This window comes from Artemia sp. Qi Xiang Cuo, chromosome 19 (assembly GCF_049724085.1).
Source record: "Artemia sp. Qi Xiang Cuo chromosome 19, ASM4972408v1, whole genome shotgun sequence".
Classification (NCBI taxonomy): domain Eukaryota; kingdom Metazoa; phylum Arthropoda; class Branchiopoda; order Anostraca; family Artemiidae; genus Artemia; species Artemia sp. Qi Xiang Cuo.
The window spans coordinates 22,050,593-22,073,654 of record NC_142812.1 but is presented as its reverse complement, the minus strand read 5'-3'; the positions used below and the strand labels follow the sequence as shown (position 1 = coordinate 22,073,654).

At 34.1% G+C, this 23,062-nt stretch overlaps 1 protein-coding gene across 10 annotated transcripts in view; it reads right to left on the bottom strand.

Annotated features, from left to right (window-relative positions):
• The window catches only part of LOC148940604 (methionine adenosyltransferase 2 subunit beta-like), a 297,990-nt gene that overhangs the window by 14,451 nt on the left and 260,477 nt on the right, over positions 1–23,062 (bottom strand). For 2 of the 10 annotated variants that reach the window (XM_089105448.1, XM_089105446.1), the window contains exons 3-6: positions 17,883–18,122; positions 14,488–14,631; positions 12,801–12,988; positions 4,741–4,893 (exon numbers count right to left, since the gene is read on the bottom strand). The exons of 6 other annotated variants lie outside the window; for them this stretch is intronic. In XM_089105448.1, coding sequence (XP_088961574.1) covers positions 4,741–4,893; positions 12,801–12,988; positions 14,488–14,603 — 457 coding nt within the window. In that variant the 5' untranslated portion in view covers positions 14,604–14,631; positions 17,883–18,122. Of the gene's footprint in view, positions 1–4,740; positions 4,894–12,800; positions 12,989–14,487; positions 14,721–17,867; positions 18,123–23,062 lie in introns of those variants that run through there. 2 more of the 10 variants (XM_089105447.1, XM_089105449.1) reach the window with 2 other exon arrangements.

The window sequence follows — 23,062 nt, the reverse complement described above, 5'->3', positions numbered from 1 at the left end:
CCCAAATAAATCTGATCAAATTTTGAGATAGCTATTTTGTTCAAAATAGTTTAAAGATCAAATAACCAAAACTACGGGGTTGACACAAACCCCCAGAGCCCGGGAGCAAGTGCTGTAAGCTATGCCTCGAGGGTATATAACTTTATATGTGAGGAGTGGTCGTATAAACTTCGGAGATGGCTCGTTTGATTGCAAATTGAAAGGTCTAGTTACCTTTTTAAGAGACATCAAAAGTGATCGGAGGGTATCTAACTCCACCCCCCACGCCTTTTCCCCCAAATACATCCGATCGAAATTCTGAGATAGTCATTTTGTTCAAAATAGTCCAAAATTCAAATTACTATAAATTAGGGGTTGAGAAATCCTCTCTAGCACCCGGGACAAGAATTGTAACTTATGTAAGTTGTAAGCTCTCAAGAATCGAAAGTGATCAAAAAGTAACAAGCCCTCCCCCTTGTGCCTTTTTTCACCAAATGTATCTTATCATAATTTTGAAATAGTCATTTTGTGCAAAATAGTCCAAAATTCAAATTACTATAACTTAGGGCTTGATAAATCTTTTCTAGCCCCCGGGGCAAGGATTATAGCTTATGTAAGTTGCCCATTATTAGAATATAAGGTTCTGTGGAAGCGGTGGTCTGTTAACTTTGGAGGGGGCTCATTCGATCGTAAATTGAAACTTCTAGCTCTTTTTAAAGAGTCGAAAGTGATCAATGGCCAACTAGCCCAAACCCCAATTTCTCATAGGGAATCCGGTCAAAATTTGGAGATATCCATTTTTTTCAAAATAGTTCAAAGGCCAAATAACTATACTTCCGGGATTGACCTTCCCCCCCCCCTCCAGGCCCCGGGAAATGGCTCTGAGTTACGGAACTTAATTATTGTTACTTTGATATTTTGTTTACTTTTATACCTTGTTAACTATGATCCTTTCTTTACTTTGATGTTGAAAAAAAGAGTCTTATTTTGAAATAAGGAGTTTATTAAAAATTTGAAACTTTTAACAAAGAAAAAACGAACAATAATTAAAAAAGCTTTCCGAAAGTTTTTTCCCTCAATTATTTCCGAAAGAATTGGGGTTATGTACTTCTAATGAACGATGTCTTCCCTACAAACAAGAGTATGGCTACTGCCCGTTTCCCGAACGGTAAAAGTATCATTCTCTTACTTAAATAAACCATTCTCTCGCTTAGAATTATCATTATCTTTCTTAAGTTGGTACAAAATTCTATAAAATTATTCTACCTTTTTTTTATTACAGTAATTTAGAGATCGGAATTCAAACAGAAGTGAGAACTGGATTAAGGATTGGTTATGAGACCGCGGTCATTTTCAGGGAGAAGGGATTATGTGCTTCTAATGAATGGTGTCTTCACTACAAACAAGAGTATGGCTACTGCCCTTTTCCCTAACGGTAAAAATATCATTCTCTTACTTAAATAACCAATTCTCTTACTTCGAATCATCATTCTCTTACTTAAATGGCTAGGAGGCTCTGTAAAATTAGTTTGCCTTTTTCGTATCACAGCAAATGAGAGAGCAGAATTCAAAGATATGTGAGAATTGGATTAAAGATTGGTTGCTAGACCGCGGTCGTTTTCAGAGAGTTGGGGCTATGTACTTCTACTGAATGGTGCCTTCACTACAAACAAGAGTATGGTTACTGTCTGTTTCTCTAACGGTAAAAGTATAAGGCCTACTGTGTATTTGGCGCTTTACTAAAAGGAATTATATTACGTATATTTTCTTTTGTTCTTATTACAAAATTGAAAATAAAATGAGAATTTTAGTGAAACCAGACCAGGATTTACCAATAGGCCCACTAGGCCCTGCAACTTTCATTATTCCCGAAGTTTTGGCGATCTCCCCAAAAATCTTGCAAAAACGGAGCAGCCAAAATGCTAGGGCCTAGAGGCGTCAAAGCGTTAAAACCAGCCTGGGTGACAAAAAATCTTGAGCTGGCGAGCTTTCAGCAATTAATCTCATTGTATCCTATATTCAGTTTAATTTATTAGTTCTTACCAAAACTGTTATTTTATTCTTTAATAAAAATAATATTTTTAAAAATATAATTTTTAAAAACTTGAAAATTTGGCATAAAAAAACTAACAGAAATTAATTTAAAAAAAAAAACTTCCGAAAAAGAAGTTTTCTGAAGAAAAGTAAAGGCCATATGAAACTTAAGATCAGAAGAAATAGAAAACATGAATAACTCAAACTCAAAACAATAAGGAATTACTATTAAAGAATGAATGAAACCAAAAACGAACAGAAATTCAATAAACAATCATAGAAAAAAACATACAACAGGTACTAGTATAAACGAATAAATATATCTCAAAACGAGAAAAGCTTAAGTTGAATACGCAAATCAAGCTTAAAACGAACAAAAATATTTTGCTATTGAGGCATAAATGAAACCTAAAACAAACAGAAATTAAATAAACAATAATAGCAAACAAACAAACAATAGTTACTAATATAAATGATTAAATAAATCTTAAGACGAGCGAAACTTAAATTGAATTGTAAAAGTCTAAAACCTGCTGAGTCACTGGCACCTTATTGAAAACGAATGTTGTTACAAATATTTTATTTTATGCTCAGTACAACACTGAAAAAAAAATAAAAATTGCAGTAAAATTAAAATTTGAACTGATGAGCTTTCACCAATTAATATCATTCAACTTTCATCGACTATTTTGTTTAATTTTATTAGTTCTTTCCAAGACTGTTCAAGACAAATACGGTTTCACTACAAACAAGAGTTTAGATACTGCCCCCTTCTCTAACTGCAAAAGTCTAAAGCCTAGTGCGTCATTAGCGCTTCCCTGAAAACGAATTATGTTACAAATACTTTCATTTACAGTTATTGCATCACTGAAAATGAAAATAAAATTATAGTGAAATAGATCTTTCACCTGATGATCTTTGAACGATTACAATCATTTAAAGGTCAATATTCAGTGTGATTTTATTTACACTATTTAAGACTGATCAAGACACATAGTGTTCAGTAAAGCTCAAGATATGCAATAGAATTTACAATTTTATAGTGGAAGAAGAAGGCAAAACCTTGCCTCTTCTTTGTAGAGGTTTCAAGCTGGATTTGTATATTCAACTTAAGTTTCACTCGTTTTAAGATTTATTTAATCATTCATCTTAGTAACTATTGTTTGTTTGTTTGCTATTATTGTTTATTTAATTTCTGTTTGTTTTAGGTTTCATTTATGCCTCAATAGCAAAATATTTTAGTTCGTTTTAAGCTTGATTTGCGTATTCAACTTATACTCTTCTCGTTTTGAAATTTATTTATTCATTTATATTAATACCAAATGTATGTTTTTCTTCTATGATTGTTTATTTAATTTCTGTTCTTTTTTGGTTTCATATTCTTTAATAGTAAGTTTTGGTTGTTTTGAGTTTGTGTTATTGTAGGTTTCTATTTCTTCTGATCTTAAGTTTCATATGGCATTTACTTTTCTTTAGAAAACTTCATTTTCGGAAAGTTTTTTTTTAAATTAATACTATAAAATATCTAAAGCCGAACTGGCCAGCTATGATAGAAAACACAAAAAAAAAACAAATATAAAGACGACAAACGGGTCTATGGCCTGTAAATGAAAACGAATAAAAAAAAAGAAAAAACGAATATTTCGCCCGTATCTAACAAGGGGTCTTCAGCGTAGAGAAAAAAAATAAACTAAAACTAAAAAATATACATAAAACTAAAATAGACTAACCTAAAAATATAATATACAATTACTTCAGTATTTGTATATTATATTTTTAGGTTGGTCTATTTTAGTTTTATGTATATTTTTTAGTTTTAGTTGTTTTTTTTTCTCTACGCTAAAGACGCCTTGTTAGATACGGGCGAAATATTCGGTTTTATTTTTTTTTATTCGTTTTGATTTAATGGCCAGATACCCGTTTATAGTATTTATATAATTTTTTTTTTTTTTTTTCAAATTAATATTAACAAAGGATTAATTTGCTTGCGCTATACATTACTACTTATTTAAGCTAAATTAATGCTTACACTTCAAAACAAAAAAAAAACATGTAAATTAAACTTTTTCAATCGACCCCAGTTTAAAATTACATAATTAATCTTTTCCAATAAAACCCTTTTATTCTAACAATCCTAAAAACCACTTAAATTACACGTTAAATTCGTAAAGCCAAAGATGAACAAATGATTCAACACTTAAATGTAAGCTTTTTAAACCGAAAACAAATTTCCAATTCAACTGTATGGCCTGAACTATATTTATCGTAACTTAGTATCGGAATCGTTGATGATTCAAGCAGGGTGGGTGATTTTACCCCTATAATCGTCAAGGGATTAAAGAGTCCCTTCCGTCTGGATAATTTCTCGGCAAGGGGTGTCAAAACCTAAAAAAAATTTCTATTAGGCCAAAATTCTTAAATTTTCCGGAACAAATAGATTCATCCCAACTCCCCAGTTCCTCCCCCCCTTGAAGCCAGGGGCAGAAAGTCAGTCCTCTCTGTAAAAAGTCCAGTTTTTAGACGTATTTATATTATCACAAAAAAAGAAAACGTATTTTTAAAATTTTTACAATTAATCTTTGACATTCTTTTTAGTTCTTGTCTCAAAAAAATTTTTAATAGCCAGACCAATCTACATTAGCCGCAAAAAAGTAACATGCTATCTACACTATCTATGCACTGCACTAAAACCTATCTACACTATCTACAAATAAGTAATATGCTCACCTGGATTAACACCAAGGACGGCCCTTTCACCAAGAAGTTTGGTGACCCCATATTTGTTAACTGGATTCGGAAAACTGTCTTCTGAATATGGAGGATTTAACCCGTCAAAAACGTAATCTGTACTGATGTATAGAACGAAAGCTCCAATTTTATCTATGATAAAAGGAAAAGTTAATCTTTTAACTTGACAAACTAAAGCTTGAAATAGTGCTATATACATATACTTGTCTGCAGCTGTAACATAGTTACATAGTAAGCCAAAACTTAAATATTTTGTCTAAAAAGACTAAATTTTGCCTTTATTGTCTTACAATACTACCCCCCCCCACCGTCCGAGACGCCAGTGAGTGCCTTGGATTATGATATTACTCTTTGTATAATCGGAAACTTGGATACTGTTTCCGACCTTTCTTTATTACAAGAAAGATCACCTAAAGAAGAGAAATGAGAAAATATTAATTTCCTTTGGAAAAACTACTATTAGCGAAAGATTTTTTTCCAGTACAATATACATTTTTTCAATTTTATTCGATCATTGTACTTCAAAAAACTTCTGTTTAGAAAATATACAAAATTGGTTAAATCCAAAGAACCATCTATGTTAAAAAGAGATTTGTTTCGAGATTCAAATAGTGCATGCATTTCTGTACAATGAATTAGATTTTTAAATAAGCATTATGCATTTCAGAGGCAACGCTATAGCGTTGCCTATAGTAAAAGGCCATACGGCTGCAATGTTTTATTATTTTTTTTTTCACACAGAGGCACTTCATATGGAAGGGGTCGTCGTAGAAACTTCAAAAGGGGCTCATTTAATTGGCAATTGAAAGTTCTAGTGCCCTTTTTAATAGTCGAAAGCAATCGGAGGGCAACTAGCCCTCCCCCACGCCCCGCAGTCCCCCAAACACATCCAATCAAAATTTTGACATAGCCAATTTGTTCAGCGTAGTTGATTTCCAGATAGAAAATATATTTTCAAGGAGGACACTCCCCCACAACCCTCTGGGCAAGGGTTTTAAGTTATGCCCTGGGGACATATAAGGTTTTTACAGAAGGCGTTGTCCTTGTCGTGGAAACTTCAAACCAAGGTCATTCGATTGGAAATTCAAAGGGCTAGTGCCCTTTTCAATAGTCGAAAGTGATTGGAGGGCAACTACCCCCCCCACGCCCATCATTCCCCCTAACACATCCAATCAAAATTTTGAGATAACCATTTTGCTCAGCGTAGTTGATTTTCAGATAGAAAATATGTGTTTGAGGAGGACACTCCCCCACAATACTCTGGGCAACGGTTTTAAGTTATGCCCTGGGGGCAAATAAGGTTTTTATAGAAGGCGTTGTCGTAGAAACTTCAAAACAGGCTCAGTCGATTGGAGATTCACAGGGTTAGATCCGTTTTTAATTGTCGAAAGTGATTGGAGGGCAACGAGCCCCCCCCCCACGCCAATCATTCCCCCTAACAGATCCAATCAAAATTTTGAGATATCCATTTTGCTCAGCGTAGTTGATTTTCAGATAGAAAATATGTTTTTGAGGAGGACACTCCCCCACAACCCTCTGGGCAACGGTTTTAAGTTATGCCCTAGGGGCATATAAGGTTTTTATAGAAGGCGTTGTCGTAGATACTTCAAAAAAGACTCATTTGATTGGAAATTCAAAGGGCTAGTGCCCTTTTAATAGTCGAAAGTGATTGGAGGGCAACTAGCCCCCCACGCCCATCATTCCCCCAAACACATCCAATCAAAATTTTGAGAGAGCCATTTTGTTCAGCGTATTTGATTTCTAGATAGAAAATATGTTTTTGAGGAGGACACTCCCCCACAACCCTCAAGGCATGGGTTTTAAGTCATACCCTGGAGTATATAAGGTTTTTATAGAAAGGCGTTGTCGTATAAACTTCAAAAAAGGCTCACTTGATTGGAAATGAAAAGGGCTAGTGCCTCTTGTAATAGTCGAAAGTGATTGCAGAGCAACTAACCCCCTCTCACGCCCACCATTTCCCTAAACACATCCAATCAAAATTGGAGACAGCCATTTTATTAAACGTAGTTTTAAGTTCTGGAAATTAAGTCTTTGAGGATGACAACTCCTCCACAGCCCTCAGGTCTAGGGCTGTTATTTATACCCTGAGGGCATATAAGGTTTTGTATAGACAACTTTGTCGTAGAAACTTCAGAAAGGGTCCATTTGATTAGAAATTGAAATGACTAGTTCCCTTTTTGATAGTCGAAAGTGATTTAAAGGCAACTGACACCCCTTCCACGCCCACCATTTCCCCAAAAACATCCAATCAAAATTTTTATATAGCCATTTTGTTCAACGTAGTCGAAAGTTCTGGAAATTATATGTTTGAGCAGGACACTACTATTAGCGAAAGATTTTTTTACAGTACAATATACATTTTTTCAATTTTATTCGATCATTGTACTTCAAAAAACTTCTGTTTAGAAAATATACAAAATTGGTTAAATCCAAAGAACCATCTATGTTAAAAAGAGATTTGTTTCGAGATTCAAATAGTGCATGCATTTCTGTACAATGAATTAGATTTTTAAATAAGCATTATGCATTTCAGAGGCAACGCTATAGCGTTGCCTATAGTAAAAGGCCATACGGCTCCAATGTTTTATAATTATTATTTTTTTCCCAGAGGCACTTCATATGGAAGGGGTCGTCGTAGAAACTTCAAAAGGGGCTCATTTAATTGGCAATCGAGAGTTCTAGTGCCCTTTTTAATAGTCGAAAGTGACACTTTCGACTCGTTTAATAGTCGAAAAGACACTCCCCGCCACAGTCTTCAGGGGCAAGGGTTATAAGTTAAGTCCTGGGGGCATATATGGTTCTTATGGAAGGAATGCTCGTATAAACTTCAGAGAGGGCTCATTTCATTGGAAATTGAAAGTTCTAGTTCACTTTTTAAGCGTCAAAAGATATTGGAGGGTAACCAGCTTGTCCCACCCTCCAAACCCTTTTTTCCCAAATGCATCCAATAAAATTTTTAATATAGCTATTTTGTTAAAAAATAGTTTAAAGATCATATAACAAAAATTCCGGTGTTGACACAACCTACCAGGGCGCGGGGGCAGGCGTTGTAAGTTATGCCCTGGTTGGCATATATGGGTCTTATGGAAGAGATGATCGTATTAACTTCAAAGAGGGATCATTTGATTGGAAATTTAAAGTTCTAGTTCACCTTTTAAGATTCAAAAGAGATTGGAGGGCACCTAGCCCCCCCCTCCACGCCCTTTTTTCCTCAAACCCATCCAATAAGAACTTTGAGATAGATCTTTTTTAAATAGTTCAAAGACCATATAACGAAAACTCAGGGGTCAACACAGCCCCCTAAGGCCCGAAGGCAGGTGTTGCAAGTTACGCCCTGGGGGAATATATGGTTCTTATTGAAGGGAAGCTCGTAAAAAATTCAGAGATGGCTCATTTGATTGGAAATTGAAAGTTCTAGTTAAGTTTTTTAGAGTTAAAAGAGATGAGGGCAACTAGCCCCCCCCCACGCCCCTTTTTCCCCAAATACATCCAATAAAATTTTGAGATAGCCATTAAGTTAAAAATTGCTCCAAAGTCAGATAACAAAACTGAGGTGTCGTCACAACCCCCTGGACCCAGTGGCAGGCATATATGGTTCTTATGAAAGGGATGCTCGTACAAATTTCAGAGAGAGCTCATTTGATTGCATATTGAAAAGTTCAAGCTCACTTTTAATAGTCAAAAGAGATCCGAAGGCAGCTAGCCCCCCCCCCCCCCGCGCCTTCTTTTTCCAAACCCATCTGATGAAAATTTTGAGATAGATATTTTGTTAAAAATAGTTCAAAGGTCAGATAAGAAAAACTCCGGTGTGAATACAACCCCCCAAGGCCCAGGGGAAGGCGTTCTGAGTTATACCCTAAGGGCATGTATGGTTCTTATGAAAGGGATGCTCGTATAAACTTCATAGAGGGCTCATTTGATTGGAAATTGAAAGTTTTGTTTCACGTTTTAAGAGTCAAGAGAGTTAAGGGCAACTAGCCCCCCCCCCCTCGCCCTTTTTTCCCAAACCTATCCGCTAAAAATTTTGAGAAAGCCAGTTTTTTGGAAATTGTTCAAAAATTAGATCACGAAAGCTCCCCCCAGGGCCCTGGGGATCGGCGTTTTAAGTATTGTCCTTGGGGCATATAGGGTTGTTATGGAAGGTATGCTCGTATAAACTTCCTAGAAGGCTCAAGTGATTGGAAATTGAAAGTTGTAATTCACTTTTTAAGAGTCAAAAGTGATTGGAGGGCAGCTAGCCTCCCCCCACACTCCATTTATTTTTTCCCAGAGGCACTTCATATAGAAGAGGTCGTCGTATAAACTTCAAAGGGAGCTCATTCGATTGAAAATCGAGAGTTCTAGTGCCCCTTTTAAGAGTCAAAAGTGATCAGAGGGAAACTGCCCCCCCCAAGCCTCTTTTCCCCAAATACATCTGATAAAGAATCTGAGGCAGTTATTTTGTTAAAAATAGTTCGAAGATCATATAACAAAAACTCCTTTACGTAGGGTCATTTTGTTAAAACTAGTTCAAAGATCAGATAAGGAAAACTCCAGTATTGACACAACCTCCCCCCCAGGGCCGGGGCAGGCGTGTTAAGTATGGCGCTGGGGGCATATCTGGTTCTTATGGAAGGTATGCTCGTATACAAGTCATAGAGGGTTCATTTGAATGGAAATTAAAAGTTGTCGTTCATTTTCTCAGAGTGAAAAAAGATCAGAGGGCAACTAGCCCCTCCCGCCCTCCACGCCTTTGGGTGTATCTTATGGATAAACCCATCCGATAAAATGTCAGGTGACCGTTTTGTTAAAAATAGTTCAACCATCAGATATTATAACTCCAGGGTCAACACAACCCCCCAGGGCCCAGGGACAGGCTTTCTTATTTATACTCTGGGGATATATATGGTTCTTATAGAGGGGATACTCGTATAAGCTTCATAGAGGGCTCATTTGATTGAAAATAAAAAGTTCTAGTTCACTTTTAAAGACTCAAAAGAGACCGAAGCTTAATCTAGTCCCCCCATGTCCTTTTTCCCCAAAACCCATCCGATAAAAATTTTGAGATAGCAATTTTGTTAAACATATTTCAAACATCAGCTAATAAAAACTCCGAGGTTGACACAAACCCATTTTTTCACTTTGATATTGTTACTTTGATATCAGTTTTGATATTTTGAGGAATATTTGATTTTTTTAAAGTTTGATTTTGAAACAAGTAATTTTTAAAAACTTGAAATTTTTGGCAATCAAAAACGAACAACAATTAATTAAAAAAAAAACTTTCCGAAAAATATGTTTTTCTAAGAAAAGTAAAGGCCATTTTAAACTTAAGCTCAGCAGATATAAATACCTTTTAAAATTCAAACTCAAAACGACCAGAAATTACTATTAAAGAATAAATGACACCCAAAAGCAACAGAAATTAAATAAACAATCATAGCAAAAACATACAACAAATAATAATATACATGAATAAATAGATCTTAAAGCGAGTAATACTTAGATTGAATTTGAAAATCAAGCTTAAAAGGAAAGAAAATATTTTCCTATTGAACTATAAATTAAACATAAAACGAACAGAAATTAAACAAACTATCAATGCAAACAAACATACAATAGATATTAATGTAAATTAATAAATAAATCTCAAAACAAGTGAAACTTAAATTGAATACGCAAATCGAGCTTGAAACAAACAAAAATCACCACAAACAAGAGTTTGGGTATGACCTCCTTCTCTCACTGTAAAAGTCTAAAACCTACTGCGTCATTGGCACTTTACTAAAAACTATATGCGTCTTGAACAGTATAAACAGCATCAAAATTGAATATTTGATGTATAATGATATTAATTGTTGAAAGATCCATCAGTTCAAGAATTTATTTCACTGTAATTGTATTTTTATTTTCAATGCTGTAAGAACTGGAAAAGAAAATATTTGTAATATCATCCGTTTTCAGTTAAGCGCCAATGAGACAGTAGGCTTTTGGTTTTTATTTACAGTTAGGAAAGGAGACAGTATCCAAACACTTGTTTTTAGGGAAACTATATTCGTTTTTAACAACTTTAAAAAGAGCTAATAAATTAAACTGAATATTTGATGTATAATGATATTAATTGCTGAAAGCTCATCAGTTCAAAATGTTAGTAAAACTTTAATGTTTATTTTAATATTAAGTACAAAAGAAAACATTTGTCATAAAATTGGTTTTCAGTAAAGCGCCAATGACGCAGTAGGTTTTAGATTTCTACAGTGAGAGAAGGAAGTCATACCCAAATTCTTGTTTCTCCTTTGTGTCTTTTATCAGAAAGGAATACAAAAACTGAACAAAAAAAAAGTAAATTGTAGTGAATCTTCTAGATGCAGAAGATCAAAACCTAATGTGGGGTAATTACCTATTTATTAACTACTAAAAATTTCCTTCTCTTTATTCTAGGCTTCTTCTTTTTCCAAGTGCTTTATTTAACAATACTGGGAAAAGATACGAGACTTTTATGTTAACTGTTTCTGTCCTGTTGGACAGCACTGGTGTTTGTGAATGGTTTTTTAGTCTTAATTTCAAAACTTAAAACCCGATAAACATGGATAACCCCATTATTTTCAAATTTTTACTTAGGCAAAAAGATACCTAAAATAAAAACCAGATAAACATGGTCACAATGCGTCACCATGTTCAAATGCATAGTAAGGCGAAATTGCGCCAACGGGCACAGTTTTCATGACTAACCCAAAATGTGTTGATGAAATTTCACAAAATTGTCCGCTTTTTGGAACTTAAAGAGTTTCGGGGAAACCGATTTTCTCCATAGGAAATTCCCAAAAACGCGGAGACAGTGTAAGCTCTGAGTTTTTTTTTTTTTTAACTTTATATAGTAGAAAAGTGTCTAATAATTCATAATATTCTAAAAACAAAACTTTCTTCAAATTTTGAGCTACTAATTAAAAATAATTGGAAAAAAAATGTCTAAAGATGAAGGCTTGTTTCCAAAAAACGTCAATTTTAAATTATTTTTAATGTTAAGTTAAAGTAAAAAAAAAAGAGATAATAATAAATGGATATTTAAAATCAAAGAAATTAAAGTTATCATAAAACATGAGCGTTTTTTTTTTATTTATTAAAAAAAAAATTTAATAAAAAATATACATAGAATAAATCGAGTATAAAAAATACATAAAATTTTTCAAAGTCAATTTGAGTGGAAGTTAATTTAAATTGTAAGCAAAATGGAAAGTGAAAATAAAAAACGAATTCGTCACTCCTAAACTTTTCTCATCTATAGTCCAAAAGAAATAGAAAAATAACTCAAAACTTCTTGAAAAAATCATTTTTAGAATTATTCATATTTGACTAACGATTGAATCCAGCTCCATAAGTGTATGAGATTGTTATTCTACATAAAGTCATCCCCAGAAAGACTGCTTCCTAATTTTGGGAATATGTGATACATTCGCAGCATTTACCACAACACATGAAAATTGGCTTTTTTCCATTTCTGACAATTATTTCTTCCAATCTGATTGAATTATAACAAGGATTCAGAACTAGCAAGAATTATTTTCCCCGCTTTATACCGCAGTGACCTGAAGTAAAAACCGGCCTCCCATTTCTCAACGTTGACATAAAAGGCTATCAGAAGTTTTTCTTCTAGGGACTTCACGCCTGTAATTGCCAAAATTCCTTGTTAAATGTTTCAAAACAATACTAGCAATTCATCTCTCTGGCTGCATAAAATAGTGCCGTAAAAACAATTTGAGCCACACTACCCTATGCTTGAAAAAGAGGTTGTCAGAAGTTTTTCCTGGGTTGGGAGGGGGATTTGACGGAATCAGGCGCACACTTGTAAAATTTCTTGTTTGGGTACTTGTTCCAAAACGGAAGAATCTCTTCGAAATGGTGTCAAAAATATATTTGACTGTTTGAAATTTGAAGCAGAAAAAAACTCAAAAAAAGTTAATTTCATTCTTGATTTATACTGTATTTGATGAAAATTCAGAAAACGATCAATAATAGAGAAAAACTTTAGGAATTCATACCAGCTTCTAGTGCTAAAATTTCTGCAGCTCTAACATTAAGTTTCTTCACCTCTTCCAGGTTTTCTTCAACCTTATTAGGGAACCGTTCTGCTGCACAATGGATGATCGCACATGGTCTAAATTGTTGCAATGTCTCTTGAATATCTTTCTCATTTACCAAGTTCATCTTGACATATCCATCCCTTATCCTAAGGGACAGAATTCCCATTAATGATTGAAATGAATAACGCTGCACTAGCAGTTAATATGGCAATATGATTATTTTTTGTCTAATCAGCTTCATTTAGTTCAATAATATTGCACCCAATCGCAACTTCATAATGAAGTTTTTTTTTTCATTTAAACTTCAACTTTCATTTGAACTTAGATTTCTAAATATATTAATAAAAAAGACTCAAAAAAAGAAAAGAAAATCAAAGGCCATATTAAACTTAAGATCATCAAAAATAAAAAAAAAATTTTAATTAAAACTAAAACGACCAGAAATTACTATTAAAGAATAAATGAAACACAAAACGAACAGAACGAAAATCACTACAAACAAGAGTGTGGCTACTGCCCCCTTCCCTTATTGTAAAAGTGTATAAGGCCTACTGCGTCATTGGCAGTAGGCTTTATTTGAAGAACAAGGGCTTATTTAGATGCATCCCCCTTTCTAAGGCTATAATATAATAAAGGTTAAGATTGCTTTGAGAATCAGGACTCATTTAGATCCACCCCCCTTTCTAGGGCTATAATGAAACAAAGGTTAATATGGCTTTGAGAAAAAGGGCTTGTTTTGATGCACCACCCTTTTTAGGGCTATAATAAAACAAATTTTAAGATGGCTTTGAGAATAAGGGCTTGTTTAGATGCCTCCAGCTTTCAAGGGCTAAAATGAAACAAAGGTTAAGATGACTTCGAGAATAAAGGCTCATTTAGATATATCCCCCTTTGTAGGGTATAATAAAACAAAGGTTAAGATGGCTAGGTTAAGTTTCATTGATGGAAAAGGATAAATTACAAAAGTTTGTGTTTTTGATCATCCATCTATAACCAAGCAAAAAGCAGCAATCAAAACCTTGAACGTCATGGGAGGCAGTACAGAGAGAGGTTTTGAATAAGTTGAGGTGAAAAGGAGCAAATGCAGTTGTTTACCACTGGCAGCTTGGTGTTACAATAGTCTTAAAGCATTATTACTAGTATCATATATATACGGTATGGCTTAAAATAGATAATGGTACAACAAACAAGTTTTATTAACAAACTTTAGAAGTCCTGCTCTTCTACAGAAACTAGTTCGGAAAGATCAACCATAAAAAAGAAACAGGCCCATGATAGTTTTACCCAAAACAAATAATATCGTGTATTGTTGTAAATAGGGGCTCAAAACTCTGCTCTTGGGTTCTAAAACAAGTTGAATTCAAAATTTTTGTGAACATTTTCATATTATTCTTTTAACACAATACACAAAATTGAAGATTTTTTCATCTTTATGATCAGCATAAAAAGTGAATTTTCTCAATATATAGGCCAGCATTGATATTCAGACTTTTATAAGTGTTTTTTTTTTCTATTTATAAGAATCTTTTTTATTTTTAATTTTTATTGCCATGACTGGTATTACACCGAAATCCATGTGATGGCATGAACATAAAAGAAGATTCTTAGAAAATAAACTGTCCCAAAGAGTGAAGAAGCAGCTTACCTGGAAAAAGCACATTTGATTATGGTAAAATCACTATTTTTTTCTAACTCAGAAACAACAGATCTTCCAAGCAAACCAGAGGCACCAGTAACTAACACTGTCTGCTTTTCTGTCATAATGATAAATTTATGATCATTACCAAACCTAAAATCAAGATAACTAGTTAAACAACAATTTTTATACACAATATATTGTTGTCAATAATATTTTAACAATAACACTGCTAACAGGTCCACTACAATTGGTCCATACTAAGGCTGTATCCAAAGGGGTCTGGTTTAACCCCCTCCCTCCCCCCAAAAAAAAAAAAATTTTTGCGACTCTGCTGGCCGTTCTATTTCTAATATCTCAGTTGTCCTTTGGTCTTGACATAGTGACGCTCAATAAAAAAAAATTAAGGTGCTATCACCAGTAAACTGCTTCCACTACCCTTCATTTCTTGCCTAGACTACAGAGACTTAAATATAAAATCTAAAATGTGAATACAAGGCGTCTTTGGCAGTCCATAGAGGCAGCTTGGACAAAATTTTGCCTAAGTCTAGGAACACTTCCAAATACCCTTAATGTCTGCGTGAAAAAAAAGAGCCCAAAAGTTAGAAAGAGAAGACAAAACAGGAAAAGTAATGCACTAGATATACAAGGTAGAATGAGGCAGGGTACAAATTTATAAAAACAGAGGAGCAGGATGACAAATGCAGTCTACAGCCCCTTCACATAACAGATCATTCTTGGTGTTTTGAACCATGACTCTTGTTAAAACTGCACCCAACCTAGTATTCTCAGAAACTGAACTGCAACTCTCAAATTCAAACCAGCCTTTCTCATAGGATTTTGATTTAAATAAGCATAGCTTTTCTTATTTGTCTCTGCCAGTTCTTAAAACTTTTCACTGTGTCTAAAATTTTAAATATAATGAAAGCATGTCTTTTGGTAGATATGCTAATGTTGTCTATAGGTTCAGTAACTTGGGGCCTAGAATTCTCCAAATAAGGAGGTTAGGCATATGTAAGTAAAACTTGAACATAAATAAAATAAAGCTTTATTGAATGACTGAATTGCCCCAGAGATGTTTTTTATGTTGGTTAAGGTAACTTAATTCAAAATATTTGTGGATTATTACATATGAATAGATAGCAAGGTAGGCATTCTCTGGTTAAAATTTTACTGATAGAACAGAAATCAGATGGAAAAAATAAGCAATGATTCTTCACTCAGTGTTCTTTCCAAATATGACATGGCCACCGGTAGGGGGGCCGGGGGGCATGTCCTTCCTGGAAATTTGGAACTATAAAGTAATTATAAGAAAACCAAAAGAAACAAAGCAGAATATGCAAAAACAAAAGAAAGATGTGTGTTGCCCCATTGTTGACCGCCTGCCAATAGATTTTGACTCTATAATGAAAGTGTAAGAGCCTAACTATTGATAACATTCGACCAAATAATCAGTTCTTTATGGTGATTCTAAATATATATTTGTTTATTAGTAATTAGTGCTGTTATTAGTACCCAAGAATGTTCATATAATTAATGAAACACACAAGGAAAACAACTTAATAAAGGGCAATTTCGGTAAAAAAAAAAATATGCTGTATACTTTTGCTTGCATTGCCAGTGTACCCATGAGCTGAAAAATGAAGCCATTATAATCAGAAATGTCTCCCCTGAATGGAATGCTGGGAATATTTGTATTTTCCCCTTGAGCGGAAATACTTTTTGTATTTTATTGCCATTTATTTATTTTTCGAGGAGTGATTGTATTTATCTAGTTGTCAGTTTGAAAAAGATTTATTTTTTTTTAAATATGAAGTATTAAGGTGTCAAATATATTGGTTTTTGGTATTCAAATTCAATTAAAAATATTGAATTAAAAATTTTCATTTGATTTTTTAATCTGAGTTTTGATGTTATACTTTGAAAAGGCTACTTAGATAATGCGTTAAATTTTATGAGAAAAAAATTAATCTAAAGGCATTAAATATTTTAGTGTTTGATAACCAAGTTCAAAAAACCGTCAATATTGTCTAAAATGTCTGTCCAACGCTTTGTCATTGCTCAACAGAGCTGAATGCTGGGAGTTCATATTTTAGTTTTTGTAAGTAGGCTATTGTTTTGTACAATTTTTAATTAATTACTTTTTCAATTGCCTTTAGAAAAATGTTTATCTCTAAGCTTCATTAAAAATTTTTTTTTAACCAAAATCCAGGAGAAACATTAAAACTTGAAACAAACAGAAATTATTACGTATATGAGAGGGGTTGCCCCCCCCCCCTCAATACCTCACTATTGACACTACAGTTTTTCATCACTTATAAAAAAGTTAATTATTTTTATTATTACACGACCCGTCAGTTTAAGGAGTTGTTTTTAAATAACTGGGACAAAATTTGAAATTTACCGTAAAGAGCGAGGTGTTGAGGAAGGGACACCCCCTCTCATATACGTAATAATTTCTGTTTGTTTTTAATTTTAATGTCGCTCCTTACTTTCAGTTGAAAAAGGCTGTTTTTTTTTATTTAATATCTGATCGTTTTTTTTAATAGCGCTAGGATACCTGGCTCCACCTCCAAAGAAAAATCGCCCTCCCCACAAAAATATCCTCTGGATAATTCAATCCTGGCAAAAATTCAACCCGGACAATTACCATTAACATCTCCGCACCTAAAATTGAATCGGTAAAGAAAAAGTAAGACGTAAAGAACTCTTGTAAAGAAATACTGGCAAATTCACACAGTGTAAAATTTCCCCTGAAAAGTTCATCCCCTGGAAACTTCCCTAATGATGTAAAATTTTCCCAGTGTAAAATCCTCCCAGCAGGAAATTCTTCCTCTCCTCCCCATCCAAAAATTCTATGTATATTCCCAAAAACAAATAAAACAATATGCTAATTTTATAACTTAAAAACCTTTCCTTGGGCGTTGTAGGGGGTCGTTTTATCTCTAAAGACATAGCTATTGGACCTTTAAAGTAAATTGAAGAATAAAGCTATCTCAAAATTTTGATCGGATGATTTTGCAAAAAAGATGACATGGGAGGGGAGCCTAGTTGCCCTCCAATCATTTTGGTCAATTAAAAAAGGCCCTAGAACCTTTCATTTCCATTAAAATGAACCCTCTCTCGACTGTCTAGGTCCACTGGGTTGATATGATCACCCCTAGGGAAAAAAAAAATAATCATGCATCCAATATCTTCCTTCTGGCAAAATTACAAAATTCCACATTTTTGCAGATATGAGCTTGAAACCTCTAAAGTAGGGTTCTTTGATACGCTGAATCTGATGGTGTGATTTTCATCAAAATTATATGACTTCGAGGGAGTTTTTCCCCCTCAGCCAAATTTTTTCAGCCTTGTAGCTTTTGGTGGACAAAACTAAACTTAATTACCTTACGTTAAATTACCTTAAATCGCACTTGCTAGCGATTGGACGAATCCTGTGTCCGCCAGCTTCAGTGATGATAGTTAGTCATCATCTGTGGTGTCCCAAATGGTGCACCACGGTTTGTTGAGCCACTCCCTATCCACTGATGACTTGAACACATCCATGCTGGTAGAGGTTACTGTTTTTTTACTAAGGGAGTTTCACAAGCTAATAAATTTATTTGAAAGAACTTGCTCCTTAGTCTGGTGTTGGCTTGTTTCTGGAAAAGCTTTTGAGAATTACCACGAGTTCTATTTGAATTGTCCGGTTGGAAAAGGCCAGGAATGGTATCCTCAGCATTTAGAAGCTTGTATGCTGTTATCACATTAATGAAACTTATATATTAGGAATCAGCATAATAAGCCAATTCCTTTGATATATAAATTGGTATCAAAATACAGTTTTTTCAAGTTTTTGTTACTATTGAGCCGGGTTGCTCTGTACTTATATATCAATGCCACAAACTGTTGGATTACCCAAAAAAATCCAAACAGATATAATTGAAATATGAAATAATTTGTTTTATTTCCCTATTGTAATTTCTTTTTTTTTTAATGTCTGAACATATAAGGGATTTAAGTTAAAGGGGGAGAATTGTCTTGTTGTGAAACAGGTACATTTTACATGACTGTTATAAAATCAAAAAGTGTTATTTGTTCAGGTAGGATATTTTCTTTTTAGTATCTCTACTCCTTCTGTAAACTATTGTAAGGTGTAGAGAATTGCATAAACACAAGTCTACACCTGTTATAATCTGTGTAAGCAATCTTTCTGCAATTTTGGTTTGGGTTTGATTTTCTTTTTAAACTAACCGCATAATAATTAAATATATTATTCATTAATCAAATTGATCCCTTTGCCAGGAATTCTTGCAGCTTAAATTTTACTGTATTTTATTTTTTTCATGCAATTTGATTGCTATTTTTGTTTGAGTTTTTTCCTAAAAGTGTTTAAAAATAAATTTATTCCAACCTAAAAAAAAAATCCTGAAACTTTTTGTCATAAAAATGCTATATATTTTTTTAATATTGTGAAAGTTTGCACCTTTGAAAATTCTGGGTTTTTTAATGCAGGACGGGGGGGGGTGGAAGGCGAAAATAATGTATGTGAAAACTCCCACCTTCAAACCACTATGGCGGGCTATGAGTCGCGTATTTTTTAAAAAATAAGTATTTTTCTATTATTTTTTATTGCTATAATGATGTGAAAGATAAAAAATAACTTTATTAAATTTATATAAGTGATTTATTAAATTGATATAAATTTATTTACTTACAAACTATTCTATAAAAGACATAATTCAAAACAACCGTCAAGGCAAGGCAACAAACACCTGATAAAAGATGGCTGCAACTCTCTGAATATCAATTAAACTGAGTTGCTGATTCCCTACTGAGTTGGATTTTTCTCCAGATGTTACAAATAGAGAGTTATCTGTTCGTGATATACTTCACTCCATAAATACACGGAATTAACTTACTTCCACTTCAATAGAAAAAGATCAATCTTGGTTCTACTCTCCACTGAAAAAAACCCTTTCTTCTGCTCTCCCTCCCTCGATTAAATGTCGATTCTAGATCCAAAGAAAAAAAGTATTAATAAAGTAGCAGATAACACAAATTATGTTTTACAGTGCGAAAGTGTAGCAACGTCGAAGATAGTGCTGATAGATAGTCCTGCAACCTCTAATTCAAAAATAGAATGTAATAGTAAAAGGTAAGTTAAAGATAGGGAATCTCAGCAAAATATACAATGACACAAATATGCGCTCTCTCTCACAATAACTTATTACTAACAAAAACTAAAAAAGAATTATTACACCGTAAAATCTAAATGAATCTAAATAATTCAATTAACTACAGAGTTGTAATGTCTTCTAGAAGATCAGAGGCAACACTATAGCGTTACCCATAGTAAAGGCCATACGGCTCCAAAGTTTTTTTTCCAGAGGCACTTCATATGGAAGGGGTCGTCGTATAAGCTTCGGAGGGGGCTCGTGCGATTGGATATCGGACGTTCTAGTACCCTTTTTAAGAGTCAAAAGTGATCCGAGGGCACTTAGCCCCCCCACCCCCATTTGACTGGAAATTGAAAGTTCTAGTTCACTTTTTAAGAGTCAAAAGTGATCGGAGGGCAGTTAGCCTCCTCCCCCACGCTCTTTTCCCCCAAATTCATCCGATACAAATTTTGAGATAGTCATTTTTTTTTAAATAGTTCACACATCAGATAACAAAAACTCCGGGGTCGACAAAACCCCAAGAGCCCGGGGGCAAGTGTTTTAAGTTATGCCCCGGAGGCGTATAAGCTTTTAAGGGGTGGTCTTATAAATTGCGAAGGTGGCTCATTTTATTGGAAACTGGACGTTCTAGTTACCTATTTACTAGTCAAAAGTTAACGGAGGGCATCTAACCCCCCCCCCTGACACAAACACCCTTTTTTCCCCAAATGTATCAAATGAAAATTTTTAAATTGTCAGCTTCTTTGAAATAGTCCAACGATAGAATAACAAAAACTTCGGTGTCAGCATACCCCCCCCCAGAGCCAGGGGACGGGTTGTAACTTATGTCGCGGGGACATATAAGATTTTTATGGAAGAGGTGGTCGTATAAACTTTTGAGGGTAATTCACCTTTTAAGGGTCAAAAGTGTTCCGATAGCGACTAGCTCCCCTCCCTCTCAACCTTCTTTTCCCCAAATGCGCCCAATCAAAATTTTTATATTGCCATTTTGTTCAAAATAGAACAAAAATAATATAACAAAAACCCCAGGGATAAAACAGCTCCCCCCCCAAAAAAAAAGTGGGGCCAATGTTGTAAAATGTGCCATGGGGATATATAAGGTTTTTCATGGAAGGGATGTTCGTATAAACTTTATAGGGGGCTTATTCGATTGTAAATCAGAATTTCTAGTGCCCTTCTCAAGAGTCAAAAGTGCTCGGAAGGCAACTAGCCCTCCCCCCCCCCAAATAAATCTGATCAAATTTTGAGATAGCTATTTTGTTCAAAATAGTTTAAAGATCAAATAACCAAAACTACGGGGTTGACACAAACCCCCAGAGCCCGGGAGCAAGTGCTGTAAGCTATGCCTCGAGGGTATATAACTTTATATGTGAGGAGTGGTCGTATAAACTTCGGAGATGGCTCGTTTGATTGCAAATTGAAAGGTCTAGTTACCTTTTTAAGAGACATCAAAATTGATCAGAGGGTATCTACCCCCCACGCCTTTTCCCCCAAATACATCCGATAAAAATTCTGAGATAGTCATTTTGTTCAAAATAGTCCAAAATTCAAATTACTATAAATTAGGGCTTGAGAAATCCTCCATAGCACCCAGGACAAGAATTGTAACTTATGTAAGTTGTAAGCTCTCAATAATCGAAAGTGATCTAAAAGTAACAAGCCCTCCCCCTTGTGCCTTTTTTCACCAAATGCATCTTATCAAAATCTTGAAATAGCCATTTTGTTCAAAATAGTCCAAAATTCAAATTACTATAACTTAGGGGTTGAGAAATCTTAGCTACCGGGGCAAGGATTGTAGCTTATGTAAATTGCCAGTTATTAGAATATAATGTTCTATGGAAGGGATGTTCGTGCTAACTGTTGAGGGGACTCACTCGATTGGATATTGAAATTTCTAGTTCTGTTTTAAGAGTCAAAAGTGATCAATGGCGAACTAGCCCAAACCCCAATTTCTCATAGGGACTCCGGTCAAAATTTGGAGATATCCATTTTTTTAAAAATAGTTCAAAGGCCAAATAACTATACTTCCGGGATTGACCTTCCCCCCCCCCCTCCAGGCCCCGTGAAAAGGCACTGAGTTACGGAACTAAATTATTGTTACTTTGATATTTTGTTTACTTTTATACCTTGTTAACTATGATCCTTTCTTTACTTTGATGTTGAAAAAAAAGACCTATTTTGAAATAAGGAGTTTATTAAAAATTTGAAACTTTTCCCAAAGAAAAAACGAACAATAATTAAAAAAGCTTTCCGAAAGTTTTTTCCCTCAATTATTTCCGAAAGAATTGGGGGTATGTACTTCTAATGAACGATGTCTTCCCTACAAACAAGAGTATGGCTACTGCCCGTTTCCCGAACGGTAAAAGTATCATTCTTTTGCTTAAATAAACAAGTCTCTCGCTCAAAATTATCATTCTCTTTCTTCAATTTCTACACAATTCTGCAACAGCAGGTTGCCTTTTTTTTATTATAATAATTGGAAGAACATAATTCAAAGAGAAGGGAGAATTGTGTCAAAGATTGGTACTTAGACCACGGTCGTTTTCAAGGAGTAGGGGTTATGCACTTCTAATGAACGGTATCTTTACTACAAACAAGAGTATGGCCACTGCCCGTTTCGTAACGGTGAAAGTGTCATTCTCTTGCTTAGATAACCAATTCTTTTACTTAGATTCGTTATTCTCTTACTTAAGTAGTTTGAGAGTTCTGTACATTCAGCTTACCTTTTTTGTATCATAACAATTGAGAGAACAGAATTCAAACATATGTGAGCATTGGATTAAAGAGTGGTTGCTAGACCGTGGTCGTTTTCAGGTTGTATGGGTTATTTAAATATAAATAAATGTGTCTTTACAAAAAAAAAGAGTATGGTTACTGTCTGTTTATCAAACTGTAAAATTATAATCCCTACTGTGTATTTGGTGCTTTAATAAAATGAATTATATTACGTATATTTTCTTTTGTTCTTATTACAAAATTGAAAATAAAATGAGAATTTTAGTGAAACGAGACCAGGATTTACCAATAGGCCCACTAGGCCCTGCAGCTTTCACTATTCCCGAAGTTTTGGCGTTCTCCCCAAAAATCTTGCAAAAACGGAGCGGCAAAAATGCTTGAGCCTAGAGGCGTCAAAGCTTTAAAACCAGCCTGGGTGACAAAAAATCTTGAGCTGGCGAGCTTTCAGCAATTAATCTCATTGTATCCTATATTCAGTTTAATTTATTAGTTCTTACCAAAACTGTTAATTTATTCTGTAATAAAAATAATTTTTTTAAAAAGATAATTTTTAAAAACTTGAAAATTTGGAATAAAAAAACAAACATAAATTAATTTAAAAAAAAAACTTCCGAAAAAGAAATTCCCTAAAAAAAATTAAAGGTAATATGAAACTTAAGATCAGAAGAAATAGAAAACAACAATAA